Source organism: Sturnus vulgaris, unplaced genomic scaffold, assembly GCF_052056855.1.
Source record: "Sturnus vulgaris isolate bStuVul1 unplaced genomic scaffold, bStuVul1.hap1 Scaffold_157, whole genome shotgun sequence".
In the NCBI taxonomy this organism is placed as follows: domain Eukaryota; kingdom Metazoa; phylum Chordata; class Aves; order Passeriformes; family Sturnidae; genus Sturnus; species Sturnus vulgaris.
This window is the reverse complement of record NW_028276074.1, coordinates 329,775-347,311: the sequence shown is the minus strand read 5'-3', so window position 1 is coordinate 347,311 and position 17,537 is coordinate 329,775. Positions and strand designations below refer to the sequence as shown.

At 50.8% G+C, this 17,537-nt stretch overlaps 1 protein-coding gene across 1 annotated transcript; it reads right to left on the bottom strand.

Moving 5' to 3' along the window:
* Positions 1–7,852: 7,852 nt before the first annotated feature.
* Positions 7,853–8,883, bottom strand: LOC148218818 (olfactory receptor 14J1-like). The gene is made up of 2 exons (XM_088157793.1): positions 8,758–8,883; positions 7,853–8,397 (listed from the first exon to the last, which is right to left on the bottom strand). Exons 1-2 carry the CDS (start codon positions 8,881–8,883, stop codon positions 8,119–8,121), a joined length of 405 nt encoding a protein of 134 aa, XP_088013919.1. The 3' UTR covers positions 7,853–8,118.
* Positions 8,884–17,537: the final 8,654 nt, after the last annotated feature.

Sequence of the window (17,537 nt, the reverse complement as noted above, 5' to 3'; positions counted from 1 at the left end):
TCCAGCTCCCACCTGCTTTCCTTGGAGAAGGAGCTGCCCCAGACACAGAGGGATGTTCATTTCTTGTCAGCAAACAAACCAAAGGCAGGCACAGCTCCATAAAAAACAGAATTCCAGCCCAAGGAGTGCTGGGCAATGGAGCCACATCCAGGGGTGTCCCCAGGGCTCAGGACTGGGGCCAGGGCAGTGAAATCTCTTTATTGTTGATGTGGACGAGGGCATGGAGGGCACCCTGAGTCAGTGTCCAGGTGAGGCCAAGCTGGGTGGGAGTGTGGCTGTGCTGCAGGGCAGGAAGCTCTGCAGAGGGATCTGGACAGGCTGGAGCCATGGGCCCAGGACAATTGGATGAGGTTCACCAAGGCCAAGGGCTGGCTCCTGCCCTGGGCTCACAACCACCCCAAATCCCTGCCTGTGCCCTGCCCCTGATCCTCACTGCCTCATCTGGTTTCTGTGCTTTGGGGGTCAGGAACTGGTAGGACTTGAGAGGCTGGGAAAGGTTTCTCTTCATTGCTAACATAAAAATGTAAACATCATAAAATTTAATAAACATTGAAACTTTTCCCTCAACAATGAGAGACATCCCAGCAGCATCTGAGAGGTCCACCATCCATAGGGGATTTCTCTACAAAGTTGATTTTAGGCACAGATGATGCTGTGATAGATATAAAAACAATCAAGTTGTTGTATCAGGATGCTCTGCTTGGAGTGGGGTTAAAAAAGCCTGAAAAAAATCTTCTACATGCAAAAGTTTCAAGGTTGATGGAGCAAGGGAATTAATGCTGTGTTTTGTGTTGTGGAAATACTGAAACCAGCCTGACTCATTTAAACTCCTGTCCTTGCTGGCATGAGGAGCCCCTCAGCCTTCCCTGCTCCAGGCTGGAAAAGCCCAGCTCCCTCAGCCTCTCCTCACAGCCAAAGGGCTCCAGCCCCACCTTGGAGGCCCTTCCCTCACCCTGCTCCAGCTGCCAGACATCTTTCCTGCCCTGGGCAACCCAAACCAGGCCCCAGTGACCTGGATAATCCACGGCCTTGATGTCCTGGTCACACAGCCCTGGCCCCTTGTCCCCGTGTCAGGCTCTGGGGTTGATTTGTGGAACATCCTTGGGGGAGGCTGTGGCTCCAGGTGGAGCAGGGGGATCCCGGGGGACAGGGGACCCTGCTGGGCATGAAGAGCATTGGACTTGTCTGGGGAAACTGTGAGGGGGGGCTGGGGCAGAGTGACCAACCCAGTGACCTCACACAGCCCTGCTGGGATGTCACACAGCCCCTCCTGTGATGTCACAGCCTGCTCTGTGATGTCAGACCTCTGTCCTGTGATGTCACAGTCAGCTCTGTGATGTCACAGGGACAGCCTGTGACACTCAATGACCTCGCATACCTCACTCTGTGATGTCATAGCCCACTCGGTGATGTCATAGCCCACTCTGTGACCTCATGTTACCAGATGATAAATTGCCCATCCCAGCTGAGCTAACACAATTCCTGTTCTCCAAAACCACTGGCCTCTGGAAACTTCACAATGCTCATTGTGTGAGAAAGAGAACGGGAAGTTCCCCAGCCTCAGTGTCCTGCCAGCTCAGCCAGGCTGAACTGGAACATTGGGGTCCACGACCACCAGGGACCACCAGAGAGACGCCCCAGGACAGAAGAACCCATGGGTAAAGGGGAGGGAAAATATGTTCATGATTTTGGGGAAATGATTATCATATGTGTGTTTAGTCCAGGACAGTCAATGAATAAGTTTGCAAAGTACAGAATATAAACAGAAACTTTCCTGTACTTGGCTTTGGGGGGAGCTGTCCCCTGTGTATCCAGCCAAATAAAGAATGGTGCTTTTTAATGCTATATTGGTGTTTGGGAGTATTTTATTTTACTGAATTTTTGGTAACACTCCCACTGCCCAGGAAAGCTCTGTCTCCTGCTGTTCACAAACAGAGAAGGGTTGGTGGGAGATGTGATGGTCAGAGGCTGTTTGGGGTACAGTGACCATGAAATTATTGAGTTTTTAAATATTCTGTGAAAGAAGGAGGGGCATCAACAAAATTTCTACACTGCCCTTACAGAGAGCAGAATTCAGCCTATTCAGGATACAGATTTGGGCATAACTGACTTTTTTAAGGGAAACAAGAAAAGTTTTAACGACTTAAAAACAAAGCATTCCAAGAAGGATGGAGACAGTTCAAGAAAGAAATCATGAATGAGCAGGAGGAGCATGTCCCAGTGTGCCAGAGGTGAGCTAGTGAGGAAAATTACTCTCCTAGCTGGGTATGGAGATTTTTCCAGGCACTCAGGGAGAAAAGAGGATGTATCACCTTTGGACAGAGGTGCAGGCAACTCAGGAAGTGTTTAAGGATGTTGTTAGGTCATGCAGAAAGAAAATGAGAGAAGTGAGAACTCAATTAGGACTTAGCCTGGCCACTTCTGTGAAAAATAATAGAAAATATTATTATAAATATGTTATTAGCAAACCGTAGGACAAGGAGAATCTCAGCTCTTTATTGGATGCAGTGGGGAATAGAGAAACTGAAGATGAGAAAAAGACTGAGCTACTTAACCCATTCTTTGCCTCAGTTTCGAAAAATAAGAAAGGATGTCCTGAGGACAAGTGTTCTCCTGAGCTGGGAGATGGGGACAGGGAGCAGAACAGACCCCTGTAATCCAGGAGGAAGCAGCTGGGGATCTGCTGAGCCACTCAGATGCTCACAGGTGTCTCTGGCACCAGATGGGATCCATCCTAGGGGGATGAGGGAGCTGCTGGATGAGCTCCCCAAGCTGCTCTCCATCATTTCTCATCAGTGCTGGCTCAGCAGGGAGGTGCCAGAGGACTGGAGGTGCCAATGTGAGCCCATCGCCAAGAAGGGCTGGAAGGAGGATGTGGGGAAGTGCAGGCCTGTCAGCCTGACCTGGGTGCCTGGTGAGGTGATGGAACAGATCACCTTGAGTGCCATCACAGGGCACCTACAGGATGGCTGAGGGATCAGAGCCAGCCAGCGTGGATTTCAAAATCTGCATTGATGATCTGGATGAGGGCATTGAGTGCAGCATCAGCAAATGTGCAGATGGCACCAAGCTGGGTGTGAGTGTGGATCTGCTGGAAGGTAGGAGGGCTCTGCAGAGGGACCTGGACAGGCTGGATCCAGGGCCCAAATCCAACAAGGTGAGGTTTAATAAACTAAGTGCTGGATCCTGCATTTTGGCCAGAACAACCCCTGCAGTGCTCCAGGCTGGGGACAGAGTGGCTGGACAGCAGCCAGGCAGAAAGGGACCTGGGGACACTGATGGACAGCAGGCTGGACATGAGCCAGCAGTGTGCCCAGGTGGCCAAGAAGGCCAATGGCCCCTGGTCTGGATCAGGAATGGTGTGACCAGCAGGAGCAGGGCAGTGATTCTTCCCCCCTGCTCAGCACTGGTTGGGCAGCACCTCGAGTGCTGTGTCCAGTTCTGGGCCCCCAATTTAGGAAGGACATGGAGGGGTTGGAGCATATCCAGAGAAGGGCAACAAGGATGGTGAGGTGTTTGGAACACAAGTCCTGTGAGGAGTGGCTGAGGGAGCTGGGGTTGTTTATCCTGGAGAAAAGCAGGACTCTGGGTGACCTTATGACTACAACTCCCTGAAAAGTGGTTGTAGTCAGGTGGGGATTGGTCTTCTTCTTCAGGCAACGTCTGACAGAATGAGAGGACACAGTCTTAAGCTGTGCTAAGGGAAATATATGTTGAATATTGGGAAAGTATTTTTTACAGAAAGGGTGACGAAGTACTGGAATGATCTGCCCAGAGGGGCTGATGGAGTCACCATCTGGATGTGATTACAAATAGACTGGATATGGCACTGAGTGCCATGGTCTAGTTGAGGTGTTAAGGCAGGGATTAGCCTTTATGATCTTGAAGGATTCTTCCAATCCAGTGATTCTGTGATTCTGTGAATTCTTGGAGTCTTTCAGCTGAATTTTCTGTTCCTGTCCCTTCCCTGTGTCTCTGTTGCAGATGGAAGCTGCTGGTGCCTTTCTCATTTTTTTCCCATTATCTGAATACAGACAGATGTTCCCAGGTGTGTTAAGCTGGTGTTGCTCAATGTTTATGCAAAGCTTTTGTATCCTCATGGAACCAAGGTGACCCTTGTGGCACTGTGGAACCTCATGGTACCAAAAATCCATTGTGACATTGGGACTGGATGGTACCAAGGAGACCATTGGGATACTGTGGATCCAAGGAGACCATGGTGGCACTGTGGAAACTGATGGAACCCTGGGCATTGTGACCCAGCAGGGCCTCGTGGAACCAAGGAGTGAATTGTGACTCTACCAAACCTCATGGAACCAAGGGGCCTTTGTGGCTCTGAGGAACTTCACAGAACCAAGAGTCTATTGTGACACAGGGTACTCATGAAACTGTGGAGAGCATTTTGAAACCAAGGCCTGCTGGAACCAAAGGGCCATTGTGGCTCTTCAGGGCCCTGTGGAACCAAGGTGAGCACAGTGACACTGTGGGGCTCCATGGAACCAAGGGGCCATGGTGACACTGTTGAGCTTTATTGAACCAACAGTCCATTGTGACACTGCAGGGCAGTATGGAATCATGGAGAACGCTGGGACACTACACAGTGTCATGAAATCAAGGGGCCATTGTGACACTGTGGGGCCTTGTGGACCAAGGAGCACTTCTTGTACCATGGAAATTGAAATTGTGCCAACTGCATCACCATGGAGCCAAGGAGACCATTGTGACACTACAGGACCCCATGGAGATCAGGATTCATGTCACAGTGTGGAACACACGGAACTAAGGGGCCATGGTGACACTGTGGGGCCACATGGAATTCTAGAGACCTTTGTGACACTGCAGGGCTTCCTGGAATGAAGGGACAGTTGTGACACTGTGGGGCCTTGTGGAAGAAAAAGGCAACTGTGACACTGCAGGACTTTGTGGAACTAGAGGTTGATGTGACACTTCTTGACCTTGTGGAGCCAAGGAGAGCATTGTGATGCTCCAGAACACAAGGGAATTGCTGCAAATGATGCACATTTTAATTTTTTAAATGTAACTTCAGTCAGGGGTTTGTTCGCCTTTGCCCTGCAGGAGGGGAATTGAAGTTTCTCTTCAATTTACAGATTGGGAGTAGTCAGAAGATACACAGGAGATAAACAAAAATCAATGAACATCACCCTCAGTATTTTTGGAGACACCGGGTCTGGGAAAAAATTGGTAAGAGTATCAAAGAATAAGGGTCTAATTCACATCAAAGGCAAAGGGATCAATAACCAATAGGAGATTGAATACTAAGAACTCTGCAATTTAGGATCAATTAATTTCTTCAATGAAACAATAATTTCTTTGGGTTTTGTCTACATAAATATGTGAAAAACTTAGTAAAAAGCCATGTGTAATGGAATGATTTTCACTGCCCAATCCGTGCATGCGTGGGTGGAATGATTTCTATGTCACATGCTGGGCACAATAACATCCTGGCTAGAAGAAAGCAATGTCTAAATTCTCTAACACTGAGAAGATGTTGTTGGGGAGTTTCTGTTTTTCATGCAGTTTCAGTGTCAGTCCCACTGAGGTCCATCACCAACACAGGCTCCTCCTGGACTCCTTGGAGGAGAGAATTGGAGGCCATGACTGCACAAAGCTCTCAGAGGCTCCAAGGGAAAAGCAAAACCCAAAGTGCTCTGAAAAACCTGCAGTCCCTGGGAGCATGAAGGAGCCCCCCAGGGCCATTCCTGACCAAGGCTCCCCAGGGACTCGTCCCAGCAGATCCCTGAGGCCACTGGGATGTGGGGGGATGTTGAGGGCAGGACAAGGGGTGACAGTGGCCAGCCTTGCTGGGGCTGTGCCAGGAGGCCCCAGTGGCTCAGGACAAGGTGTCTCCTCCCAGCCCTTGGTGGCACAGACCCTGCTGTGCCCCAGGGCACCAAGACTTGACTTCTCCTGGGCACTGCCAGCCCTGCCAGGGCCCTTGGCCATGTCCAGCACAGTTTGTCCTGTGCTGTCTCACAGCTGCTGCTGTGTCCCTGCAGGCTGCACACTCCCATCTCACTGCCCCTGCCTCTGCCCTGCCATTGCCAGCCCTGCCCTGACCTATGCCCACCCTCACCCTCTGTGCCTTGGGACACACACACATGCACTCCTCCTCCTGGCTGCTTCTCCTACCACAGCACTGCCCTGGGAAGGTTCATTCCTCACTGGAGCTGCTGTGTTTGTACTGGTGTATTTTATAGCTCTGCTGCTCCCTCTCTGTCAATTCTCTCTTCAGAGAGCTCTCCAAGGAAAAGATTCATTGAATCGTGGAATAACAGAGGTGGGAAGAGCCCCCTGAGCACCCTTGGCCTGGATGTGGCTGGGATGGAATTCCCTTTGCCCAGAGCAGCCCCTGTCCAGCTGTGCTTGGCTCTCGTGGCTGGAGTGGGTTTAGTCCCAGCCCTAGGCTTTGGCTGCTCCTGAGCAGGGCTGGCCCCACATGAGGCATCTCTGCAAACCTCAACCAATGTCCTGGGGGTGGGCAAGGATGCGACAACTGGGCTGGACTGACACAAGGGATCTTCCATTCCATGGGATCTCCTGATCAACAAGGAATTGAGGGGGACAAGAGGGTCTCTGAATTTTCTGTATTAATACATTTGTCTTCCAAAGCAAACACTACATGTGCTGAATTCTTGTCTCTCCCTGATCTTCCTTGCTTCTGCATTTGGCCTTTGCTTTTTTAGCCCCCTTAACAGTAATCTCTCTTTATGGTGACCCATAATCTTTTCATCGTATTTTCTCTTGTTTTCTGATTAATGAGGAAAAGTGACAGAGACACTTGGCGTTCACTTGATCCCCTGAGGGGTTTAACCACAGTCACCTTGCCCAACTCTGCTCTTAGGGGCACACCCAGCAATGTCAGGGCTCTGTCAGGTGCCCAGCCCTGAGCTGGGCTCATGCCCTGCTCACAGCCCCAGGGGTGTCCAGGGACACGAGTCCTTCCCTGGCACACACACACACAGTTCATTGCAGCACGGGCAGGGGCTCCCTGGGCTCTGCTGCCACTGCCAGAGCCTGGCAGGGACCTCAGCCCTGTGGGTGTCACCCTGCCCTGCCCCTGCCCGAGGTGCCCCACGGCCGGAGGGATGGACACGGGGAGCTCTGGGCACAGGAGCTCATCCCAGCCCTGCATCCAGGGGTTCCCAGGGGATGTTACTCTCTGGAAACTCCAGGAACAGCTGCAGGTGTTTTTGTCACTGGGTTTATGTCCCCTCACACACACACAGGATGTTCAGGGCTGTGGAATGTCACAGCACTGCAAACACAGACTCCTGACCCGGTCACTTGATGTCTCTCCAGGGAGGGAAGAGCAACCTCTGTGCCCTGGGGTGAGAGGCCACTGCTGGGAGCGGCACTGGCTTTGCAAGGGCACTGCTGGGACAGCGCCACCCTGAACACTGCCACACTTCTGCTGGTCACTGATGTTCTCCTCTCCAGGGTGCTGTGTTGGGAACATCCTTGAGAGCAAACTGGGAAGGAGATTGAAGCTTTCAGGCCCTGCACTGGGGAGATGCCCTTGCATGATGGAAATGCTGTTGCAGAGCCCAGCTCTGTCCCAGCAGTGCCCATGGCCTGTCCCTCCCTGCAGTCCCTGGACAGTCACACAGCAGGACAGGGACTGAGATGAGAGAGCCCTGAGGCCTTAAACCAACACAGGGGCTCTGAAGGGCACTGTGGAAGTGAAGGATGGGGAGGTTATGGAGCAGACGCCCTGGGGCTGCCTGGCAGTGAGGAACACTGAGGTTCCCTTTTCACTCCAGCTCTGCCCAGAGGCACCGACCCTGCAGCCCCAGAGAAGTCAGGAGGAAAAATGTCAGGAGAACAGGGCAATACAGAGTTTTTTATTTTGTATAAGCACATAGGTAGTAGAACTCTTGGTTTATACAGTCTGTAGTTCACACTAGAAATGCAAAGTAGAACTCTTGGTTTATACAGAATGTAGTTCACACTAGAAACGCAAGTACTGAATTAAAAATGGTACAGACAAAGATTTTCCTGTGAACAAATTCAAAAAAATATTATACCTGTGCAAGCATAAAAAACACAGAGTGGGCATTAATGAGTATTATCATAATAGCTATACAGGAGAATGAGAGTTTATTGCTTCTGAAAAGCATTCATGATCATTTTCCTCAGGCAATCTTTGAGCTCCTGGTTCCTCAGGCTGTAGATCAGGGGGTTCAGGGTTGGAGGTACCACTGAGTACAGAATTGACAGGGCCAGATCCAGAGATGGGGAGGAGATGAAGGGGGGCTTCAGGTAGGCAAACATGACAGTGCAGAAGAACAGGGAGACCACGGCCAGGTGAGGGAGGCAGGTGGAAAAGGCTTTGTGCTGTCCCTGAACAGAGGGGATCCTCAGCACAGCCCTGAAGATCTGTACATAGGAGAAAACAATGAACACAAAACATCCAGAAGTTAAATAGGCACCGACAGCCAGAAGCAGAAGTTCCCTGAGGTTTGAGTGTGAACAGGAGAGCTTGAGAATCTGGGGCATTTCACAGAAGAATTGGCTCAGGGCATTTCCATGGCACAGGGGCAGGGAAAATGTATTGGCTGTGTGCAGCAGAGCATTGAGAAAGGCACTGGCCCAGGCAGCTGCTGCCATGTGGGCACAAACTCTGCTGCCCAGGAGGGTCCCATAGTGCAGGGGTTTGCAGATGGACACGTAGCGGTCGTAGCACATGATGGTCAGGAGGGAAAACTCTGATGTAAGGAAAAAGATAAGCATAAACACCTGAGCAGCACATCCTGCATAGGAGATGTTCCTGGTGTTCCAGAGGGAATTGTGCATGGCTTTGGGGACAGTGGTGCACATGGAGCCCAGGTCAGTGAGGGCCAGGTTGAGCAGGAAGAAGAACATGGGGGTGTGCAGGTGGTGGCCGCAGGCTACGGCGCTGATGATGAGGCCGTTGGCCAGGAGGGCAGCCAGGGAGATGGCCAGGAAGAGGCAGAAGTGCAGGAGCTGCAGCTGCCGCGTGTCTGCCAATGGCAGCAGGAGGAAGTGGCTGATGGAGCTGCTGTTGGACATTTGCTGTGTCTTGGCATGGGGATCTGTAAGAAAGGTAATCATGGAATAGTTCAGTTTGGAAAGGACTTGAAATATACCAGCCCAGCTTGGTGGCACTTTCCCCCCACTCTCTGCCCAGGGCTCTGCTGCCTGGAGGTATCCCTGCCAGCAGCTGCTTCCCTGTGCCCAGGGCTGGGCCCTGCCAGTGCTGCCAGAGCCCAGCCCAGCCCTGGGGGCTCAGCTCTGCCCTGCACACCCCTCCTAGTACAGGGCACTGCCCAGGGTCAGCTCTGCCTCTGCAGGCTCTGATGGCAACATCACAACAACCCTGAGGAGGCCGGAAAAGCGACACTGATGCTTCCTGTATGGGGCCCTGTGCTGATTTCTTTCTTTGCCTGGTTTATTGAGATCTAAGAGAATTTTTAAATTTTTTTCCCAACCTGAACTGAGAGATGAATATCAATGTGCAATCTCCCAGCAATGCAGCCCAGTGCAGTAGATTAATAAAGCAGGACTTTGCCTTATATGCAGCCCCTGCCTCACTTTGCTCCCGGTATAATCTCCTTGGAAATGTTCTGCAGTCAAATGTCATGCTGAGAGCAGCCCTGCACTATCCTCATCACACAAGGACAACCCTTCCAAGCCTTACCAGCTGTCTCCTTCCACCCAGACCTTGTCCCCCAGTGCTGGGAGCACCTCCCAGGGCTGGCTGAGAGCTGTCCCTGGCAGGCAGCAGAGTCCCTGCCCCAGCACAGCGCCCTGGGCTGCAGGATCCTGCTCTGCACCACAGCCCTGGGCACCCCTGGCTGCTCTACACAAGAGATCATCAGAGAATGTACTCACACAGTCTGCAGGCATTGGGATGTTGCAGCTTTAGGAGATCACTGCAGGAGCTGCAGCTGCATTGTCCTGCAGCCAGAGGCTTCCTGTGTCAAGGGCTGGGAGTGATTCTGCCCCAGTCACTTCTGAGCATCTTCCCAGCCCTGACTGATTGAAGCTCTCTATGCCTCTGTGCTGTGCCTGGGGTGGCTGCAGGCAGTGCCCCAGCCCTGCTGGGCTGGGAGAAGAGCTGCTAATCAAGGGAAATGTGTTTTTGAAGCTCTTCTTGGTTACCAGGATCATCTTCTGAGCCAGGAGCCCATCCCAGCTCATCAGCACAGACACAGCACAAAGACTTTAATGACCCTCTCAGGGATTGGGGCTGAGTCTCTGAGCATCAGTCCAGGAGAGGGAGCTGAAGAAACCTCTCATGAATTCCAAGTCACAATCAAACTCCAAAGTTTCCTAAAGTTTTAATGGGTCCCACTGAGGGACACCACTGAAAAAGTGTCCCCAGGTTCCAGTTAGAGCAGGAAATTGGAGGCAGAGATGATAGGTGGAGACAAAAAGAAGCCAAGTCTTGATGCCCTGGGGCACAGCAGAGTCTGTGCCACCAAGGGCTGGGAGGAGACACCTTGTCCTGAGCCACTGGGGCCTCCTGGCACAGCCCCAGCAAGGCTGGCCACTGTCACCCCTTGTCCTGCCCTCAGCATCCCCCCACATCCCAGTGGCCTCAGGGATCTGCTGGGACGAGTCCCTGGGGAGCCTTGGTCAGGAATGGCCCTGGGGGCTCCTTCATGCTCCCAGGGACTGCAGGTTTGTCAGAGGACTTTGGGTTTTGCTTTTGCCTTGGATTCTGTGTGAGCTTTGTGCAATCATGGCCTCCAATTATCTGCTTTAATTAATCTCTTGAGATCCTCTGTCAGTAACAACAGTCTGTAAGGCTCATTAATGCTTCGAGGTACTTCAGTTTTTTAAGGCAGTTTTCTTATTCCTTTCCTCTCTGAGTCTCTGAGAGGTTTTTGGGCAATCCTGGCCTCCAGTTCTTTCCTTCAAGGAGTCCATGAGGAGCCTGTGTTGGGGATGGACTTTAGTGGGAACCATTAATATTTTGAGATACTTTGGGTTTTTCTTCTGACTTGGACTCCTGGAAAAGTTTGTGCAATCTCCTCTCAGGCCCTGAGGTTCAAGGGCTCAGCACCAAATGCACCACGGGGCTGATTAGGATCAAGCAAGTCCTGACAAACCATGGCTCTCACTTGATTTCCCTCTGGTCTGGGGCAGCTCATTAGAAAGGTTTTCAACTCTATTTATGGAGAAGTTATTCAAAGAGCTTCTAAGAATTATGTATTCCTATTTTCAAGAGTGTATTTTATTACCATTCCCTTTAGAGCAGAGGTGATTGCAGCATTCTATGGTTGATATTGATCCAGGGTCTCTCGTCACAAGGTCTGGCCTGCTCACAGAAGCTGTGCCTTGAGGTCTGAGCCAGTGTGGAGAACCTTGCTCCACATTCTCCAACCCCATTCTGTCTGTCCTCACTCACCTGGGACCTGCTTTGCTCGGAGAACTGGCTGCCCTCTGGCAAACAGGTGTTTTCCTGTTTTTTTGGAAGCAATCTAAAAATCCTGAGTTTCCGCACTGCAAAAAGACACACTCCTCAGGTGTGTGCCAAGCCCAAAGTGCCACCAAGGAGGTTCCCATTCCCCAAGGTAGAACCCTACAAGGATTATTTCAGACCTTTGGACTCCTTGGTTCCCTGAGGCCTTGCAGTGTCACAAAGGCCCCTTGGTTCCATCAGGTTCTGGACTGTCACAATGGAGATTGGGGTCCATTGGGTCCCATGGAGTCACAATGCTCTTTTTGGGTCTATGAGGCCTTGATCTGTTACGTTGGGCATTTGGTTCCATGAGGTGCTGTACTCAACAATGGTCTCTGGAGTTCCAAAGTGTCACAACAGACCCTTGGTTCCATGAGGTTCCTCAATTTCAAAATGAAATCTTTGATTCCACGAAGCCCCACAGTGTCACCGTGGTCTCCTTGCTTCCACAAGGCCGTGCAGTGTCACAATGGCTCACAGGTTCCATGAGGCCCCCCAATGTCACTGTGGCCCCTTGGTCCCATGAGTTTCCCCAGTGTCACAATGGTTCCTTGGCTCCACGTGGCCTCTCTGTGTCACAATGGACTCTTGGTTCCCAGGGGCTCTGCACTGTCACAGCAGTTCCCTTGGTTCTGTGACATTCTGTAGTGTCACAATGGATGTTTGGTTCCATGAGGCCCCGCAGTGTCACAGGGGTCTCCTTTTTCCAGCAAACTCCACTGCCACGCCAAATGCCTGGGAAGAAGGAGGAGGGGACATTTGGAGTGATGGTTTTTGTCTTCCCAGGGCACAGTGACGTGGGCTGGGGCCCTGCTGTCCTGGAGATGGCTGAACACCGGCCTGCCCATGGAAGGGCTGAGAGACAACAACCTCTGTGCATGGAACTGCAACAGCAGAGAGCTCAGGCTGAAGGCTGGGTTTAACAGACTGTCACCAGCACAGGAACCATCAATGTGAGAGGAAAGATGTGTGCTCATGTCTTTACAAATCATTTGGTGGGTGAAGGGATGGGTGTTCAGGTGTTTGAAATGGGTTGTAACATTTCTACTGACTTTGGGCAGCAGGTTTGTTACCAGGCCCAGCCAGCTTGGCTCCTGACACAGACAAGGGTTTTCACTGGTTTGTACTGGTTTTTACCTATTTTCCTGGTTTGTAGAGGTCTGTACTGTTTTTTTCTTGTCTATACTGGTTTGTGCAGGTTACTACTGGTTTGCATTACATGGTTGGTTATTGCTTTATAATGGTTTTCACCACTTATAGTGGTCCATCCTGGTTTACAGAGGTTTCAGGGTGCTGTTGGAGCTGTCATTCATGGGGCAGTGCCTGGGGGTGAACCCCAAATCCTACGGGGTGTTGCACCACCAGGGCTGGGTGCTGGGCCGCACTGCAGCGCCCCCTGCTGGACGGAAGGACCTGGCACTGTGCGAGCACCTCCTGGTGGCCAACCCCTGCAACTGTGAGTGGCTTGTACTGGTTTGTACTGGTTTGTTCTGGAATGGGGTTCAGGGGGTGCTGGGACAAGGCTGAGGTCACTGGGTTTTACTGGGTTATACTGAGAGAGGGTGTGTGAGTGTCCAGGAGGACCTAACACTGTGTGTACTGGGTGTACTGGGTTATACTGGTTTGTACTGGGATGGGGTGCTGTGGTGTTACTGGTTTGTACTGGATTATACTGGGAAAGGGAGCAGGGGTGTGTGAGTGCCCCCTGCTGGCTTGGAGGACCTGGTGGCCGACTGCGAGTTAAACTGGGTTACACTGGTTCATACTGGGATGTGGTCCTGGGCGTGGCTGGGTTGCAGTGGTTTATACTGGGTTATACAGTGATATTCTGGATTTTACTGGGTTTAACTGAGGTGTACTGGGTTATACTGGGAAGGGGCTTGGGGATGCTTGGCACTCCACTGGGAGCAACTTCTGGGGATGCTGGCCTTACTAATTTATACTGGGATGGGGCCTGGGACCTACTGGAAGTGACTTCAGGTTATGCTGGCCTTACTGGTTTCTACTGGGAGCTGTCACCAAGGGCTCAGGGGTGACTCCCAGTGCTTACTGGTTTGTACTGGTGCCATCCCAGTATAAACTTGGGAGCCCCAGGACCACACTAGGAGCCCCTAGACTACACTGGGAACGGGTTTGGGTGGATGAGGCTTTACTGGTTTATACTGGGAGCTGCTGCCACAGGCCTCAGGAGCTTGGGGGTGGCTCCAAGTGCTTACTGGTTTATACTGGTGCCTTCCCAGTCCACACCTGGGAACACTGGTAGGCACTTGTGGCCAGGCAGGACCTCAAGGCCAAGCTGGCCTTCACCAGGGCCCTGCTGTGCTGCAGCTTCTCCAACTTCTCAGCCTGGCAACACTGCCTGGGGCTGCTGATGCCCACCAGGAACTATGGCAAGGGCACTGCCCCCTGGAAAGCTGAAGGAAGGAGAGGGATTCCCCAAAATCTCCCTCCAATTTTGCGAGATCCCCAAAATTTTCCAGCTCCTCCCTCACCTAAAGTGGGAGCTGGTGGGTTCTGTTGGTTTGAATGGGTAGACCTGGTGTTCCTAAATCCCCAATTGACTTTAATGGGTAGACCCGAACTCCTGTATACCTGGGTGCCCCCACTGAGATATTGGGATTTCCCCCACTGCCCCCTAGAGATTTTGGGGTGCCTCCTTTGCCCACACAGAGCTGGAGCTGCTGCAGAATACCATCTTCACCAACCCCATGCACCAAAGCACCTGGCTGTACCTGTGCTGCATCCTGTCCTGAGGTAACTCAGGGCTCCCTCCCACCCTTGAGGCCCTCACCTGGAGTTTGGGTACCCCCTGAATGTTGGGGTGCCCCCGACAGCCCCACAGCTGCCAAGGGTCATCTGTGTCCACATCGACTGGGAGGACAGTGGCCATCATCTTCTCCTGGCCTGTCAGGGTGAGTCATGGCACATGGGTGTCCCAAAAACAACCTGGATATCGCTGAAAATTTTCTGGATACAAATGGATACTGCCCAAAATCACCTGGATCCCCCCCAACAATCACCTGGGAACCCCTAAAAATCACCTGGGTACCCCTTGGACACCTGGATCACCAAAACCCCCTGGGGTCTCCCAAATCTCGTGTCTCAGACATCCTCATTGCTTTGACAGGGTAGACCTGGTGCCCCTAAACGTTATTGGCTTTAAAGGATAGACCTGCTGTCCTTAAATTCTCTTTGATTTCAATGACTTAACTCTGGAGTCCTGTTTGTCTCTATTTATCTCTACAAATCTCTCCCAGTGGTCCCACTTTTGTATCAGTGCTCCCAGTCGGCCCAGTGTACCCCTCAGCCTTTCCCAGTGCTCCCAGTTTGAACAGTAACTCTTCCCAATCAAGCCTTATCAATGGATGGACCTGGTGTCCCTAAATCCCTATTGACTTCACAGGGGTAGACCTGGTGTCCTTCAATCCCCTTTGACTTGAGTGGGTAGAACTGATGTCCCAACATTTTTCGTGCTAAAGATCCCAGTTTTGGGCTCAGAATTCCCAGATTTGAGACTGCAAATGGACAATTTTGAGCTTACCTGGAGGCCAGCTCCAGCATGGACCACAGGTGAGGGATCAGGGATTTGGGATTGGCCTCCAGGAATTCATCCAGGACATCCAGAGCATTGGCACTGCAATCCTGGAGTGGAAATTCCCAGAATTCAACCCAAGATTTCCCCCAAATTTTCCAAATTTTGCCCATTTTAGGACCAAACTTCACCAAAAGCCATTTACTTTAATGGATAAACCAGATGTCCCAAAATCCCTATTCACTTTAATGGGATAGACCTGGTGTCCATAAGTCATGTCATTAGTCATGTCTGATGTCAAAAAAATGTGCATTGGGAGACTGATATTACAAGAGATGAGGCAACTGAGAGATGTTGTAAAAGATGGTTTATGGCCTCATGGTGTCAGTCTCATAGAAGGGTGAGACATTAAAGGTGTTACATCCAACACCATAATATCAGAAGCTGCCTCATTCTTAGTTACAATGTCTTACGTTACTATTTTATCCAATCAAATACTTCTGTGAAGTTTGCCAGCATTCTTTTACACCAATCATTAATTGCTTTCCTTCTCAAGGCTTTACTGCAATGCATCATTTTTCAACCAATTTTATAACACTTCACCAACCTACATTGATAGATCTTAAACTTCTAACTAACTTTATAACAGGTTCTATTGCTAAGCTTTACAATCTTTTACTATCTTACTTAACATACTGCTTTGCTTACAGAATGCATATTTCTGTTTGCTTAAAACATATTTTTACCTAAACTAAAAACTTATATTCTTGTTTTATATTAATTTTCCTTTTAATGCTCTGATTCCCCAAGCCTTCTCCAAGGTCTTAGGTCAAACCTTGGATCCATCTCAATCTCTGAGCCTGTATGCCCAAGGCCCTGAGAGCTCTCTGTGCCTGCATTTCCCACACCACCTGTCATCTCTGCCTCCAATTTCCTGCTCACACTGGAACCTGGGGACACTTTCTCAGTCGTGTCCCTCAGTGAGACCCATGAACAGTATCAGACACTTTGGAGTTTGATTCTGTCCAAATTCTTCAGAGGTTTCCTAGCAAACAACAGTTCTGCCTTGATTTCCTTCTGGTCTGGTCCAGTTCATTTGGAAGTTTTTCAACTCCAGTTTGGGAGAAATATGTCAAAGAGCTTCTTAGAAATATCCATTCTACTTTTCAAGGCTCTATTTTATTACAGTTGTCTTTAGAGCAGAGGTGATTGCAGCATTCTGTGATTGATATTTGTGAGAAATGGATTTGTAAAGGATTCTCAAAGCCTGACTGAAAGCTCACACAGTCTTGTACATCTGGATGCAAACTCTGAGATAAGGTGTGCTGACTCAGAATGGCCCTGGAAGAGAGAAGACATTGCTGAGAGAGAGATTGAACTAGAAACAAGTTCCAAATGGTGGCCTTGCAAAAAGACCAGATATTTTGGAGAATTAGAATTGCGAAAGTTGCATTGTGGCAAGACCATGTGTTGTAAAATAATAGGATATTCTTGTTAGAATTATTAGCAACATTGTGTGGCAAAAGTTAATATGCTGAAAAATATTTCTAAGGTTTTATAATGAGGAAATAACTTGGCTTCTGGTAGAATGGCAGTGAGTTTTGCATCTCTGATGTTTCACCCTTCAAGCAGACTGATAATGGAAGAAAATAATGTAAAAGCCACTCAGTTGCCCTGTCTGTGTAGAGCTGGGATTTTCCAACAGTGCTGAGTCCCTGGACATCAGTCCCTGAGAGGGAGCTGAAGGACAACTTCTCAAGAATTCAGACGCAGATTCAAACTCCAACATTTATTGATGTTTTAATGGTGCCCACTGAGGGATAAGACTGACAAAGTGTCCCCAGGTTCCAGCAAAACGAAAACACCTGTGGCACTGAGGACAGGAAGGGACAAACAAGGGAAAGGTGTCTCTGATGCTGAGCACACCTGGATGTGTTTCAGGAATACAAAGGGCCAAGGGCTGAGCCCCAGGCCCTGGCAAGGCAGATCCTGTCCCTCCCTCATTGCTCAGGGCTCTTCCCGGGCCACTGGGCTCTGGGCATGTGCAATGCCAAGGGCAGCACCATGGGGCGGCCCCTGCCAGGCTGCTGAGCAGGGACAAGGAGGCAATGAGGCCCCAGCACAGCAAGGCTCACTTGTCCCCTGCTGGCCTCAGGCCCAGGGCCAGCCTGCATGGCCCAAGTGCTGCAGGAGTTGGCTCTGTCAGGGCCTTTCAGCTGCTGCCCATCCCTGTGGCCTCTGCAGCCCAGGCTGTCCTACGGTGTCCATGCCCTGCGCCTCTGTCCCTGCAGGCTGTCGTCATCCCCCGGCTGCCCCACCTCGCTGGCCCCTTCCTTTGCTGACAGCTCTGCCTCCTGCCTGCCTCTGCCTGCACACACAGAGCCTTGGGCTGCTCCAGACTCCTTCTGGGGGATGTGTTTCACCACAGCCCTGCCCTGGGAGAGAAATTCCTTTCTCCTTGTGTCCAGTCTGGGCTCTCCTCTGCTGTCCTCAGTCTCCACCGCACTCAGCACAGAGCTCCTTTATGTAGTGGTCATGTTCTTGCAGCCTTCAAAC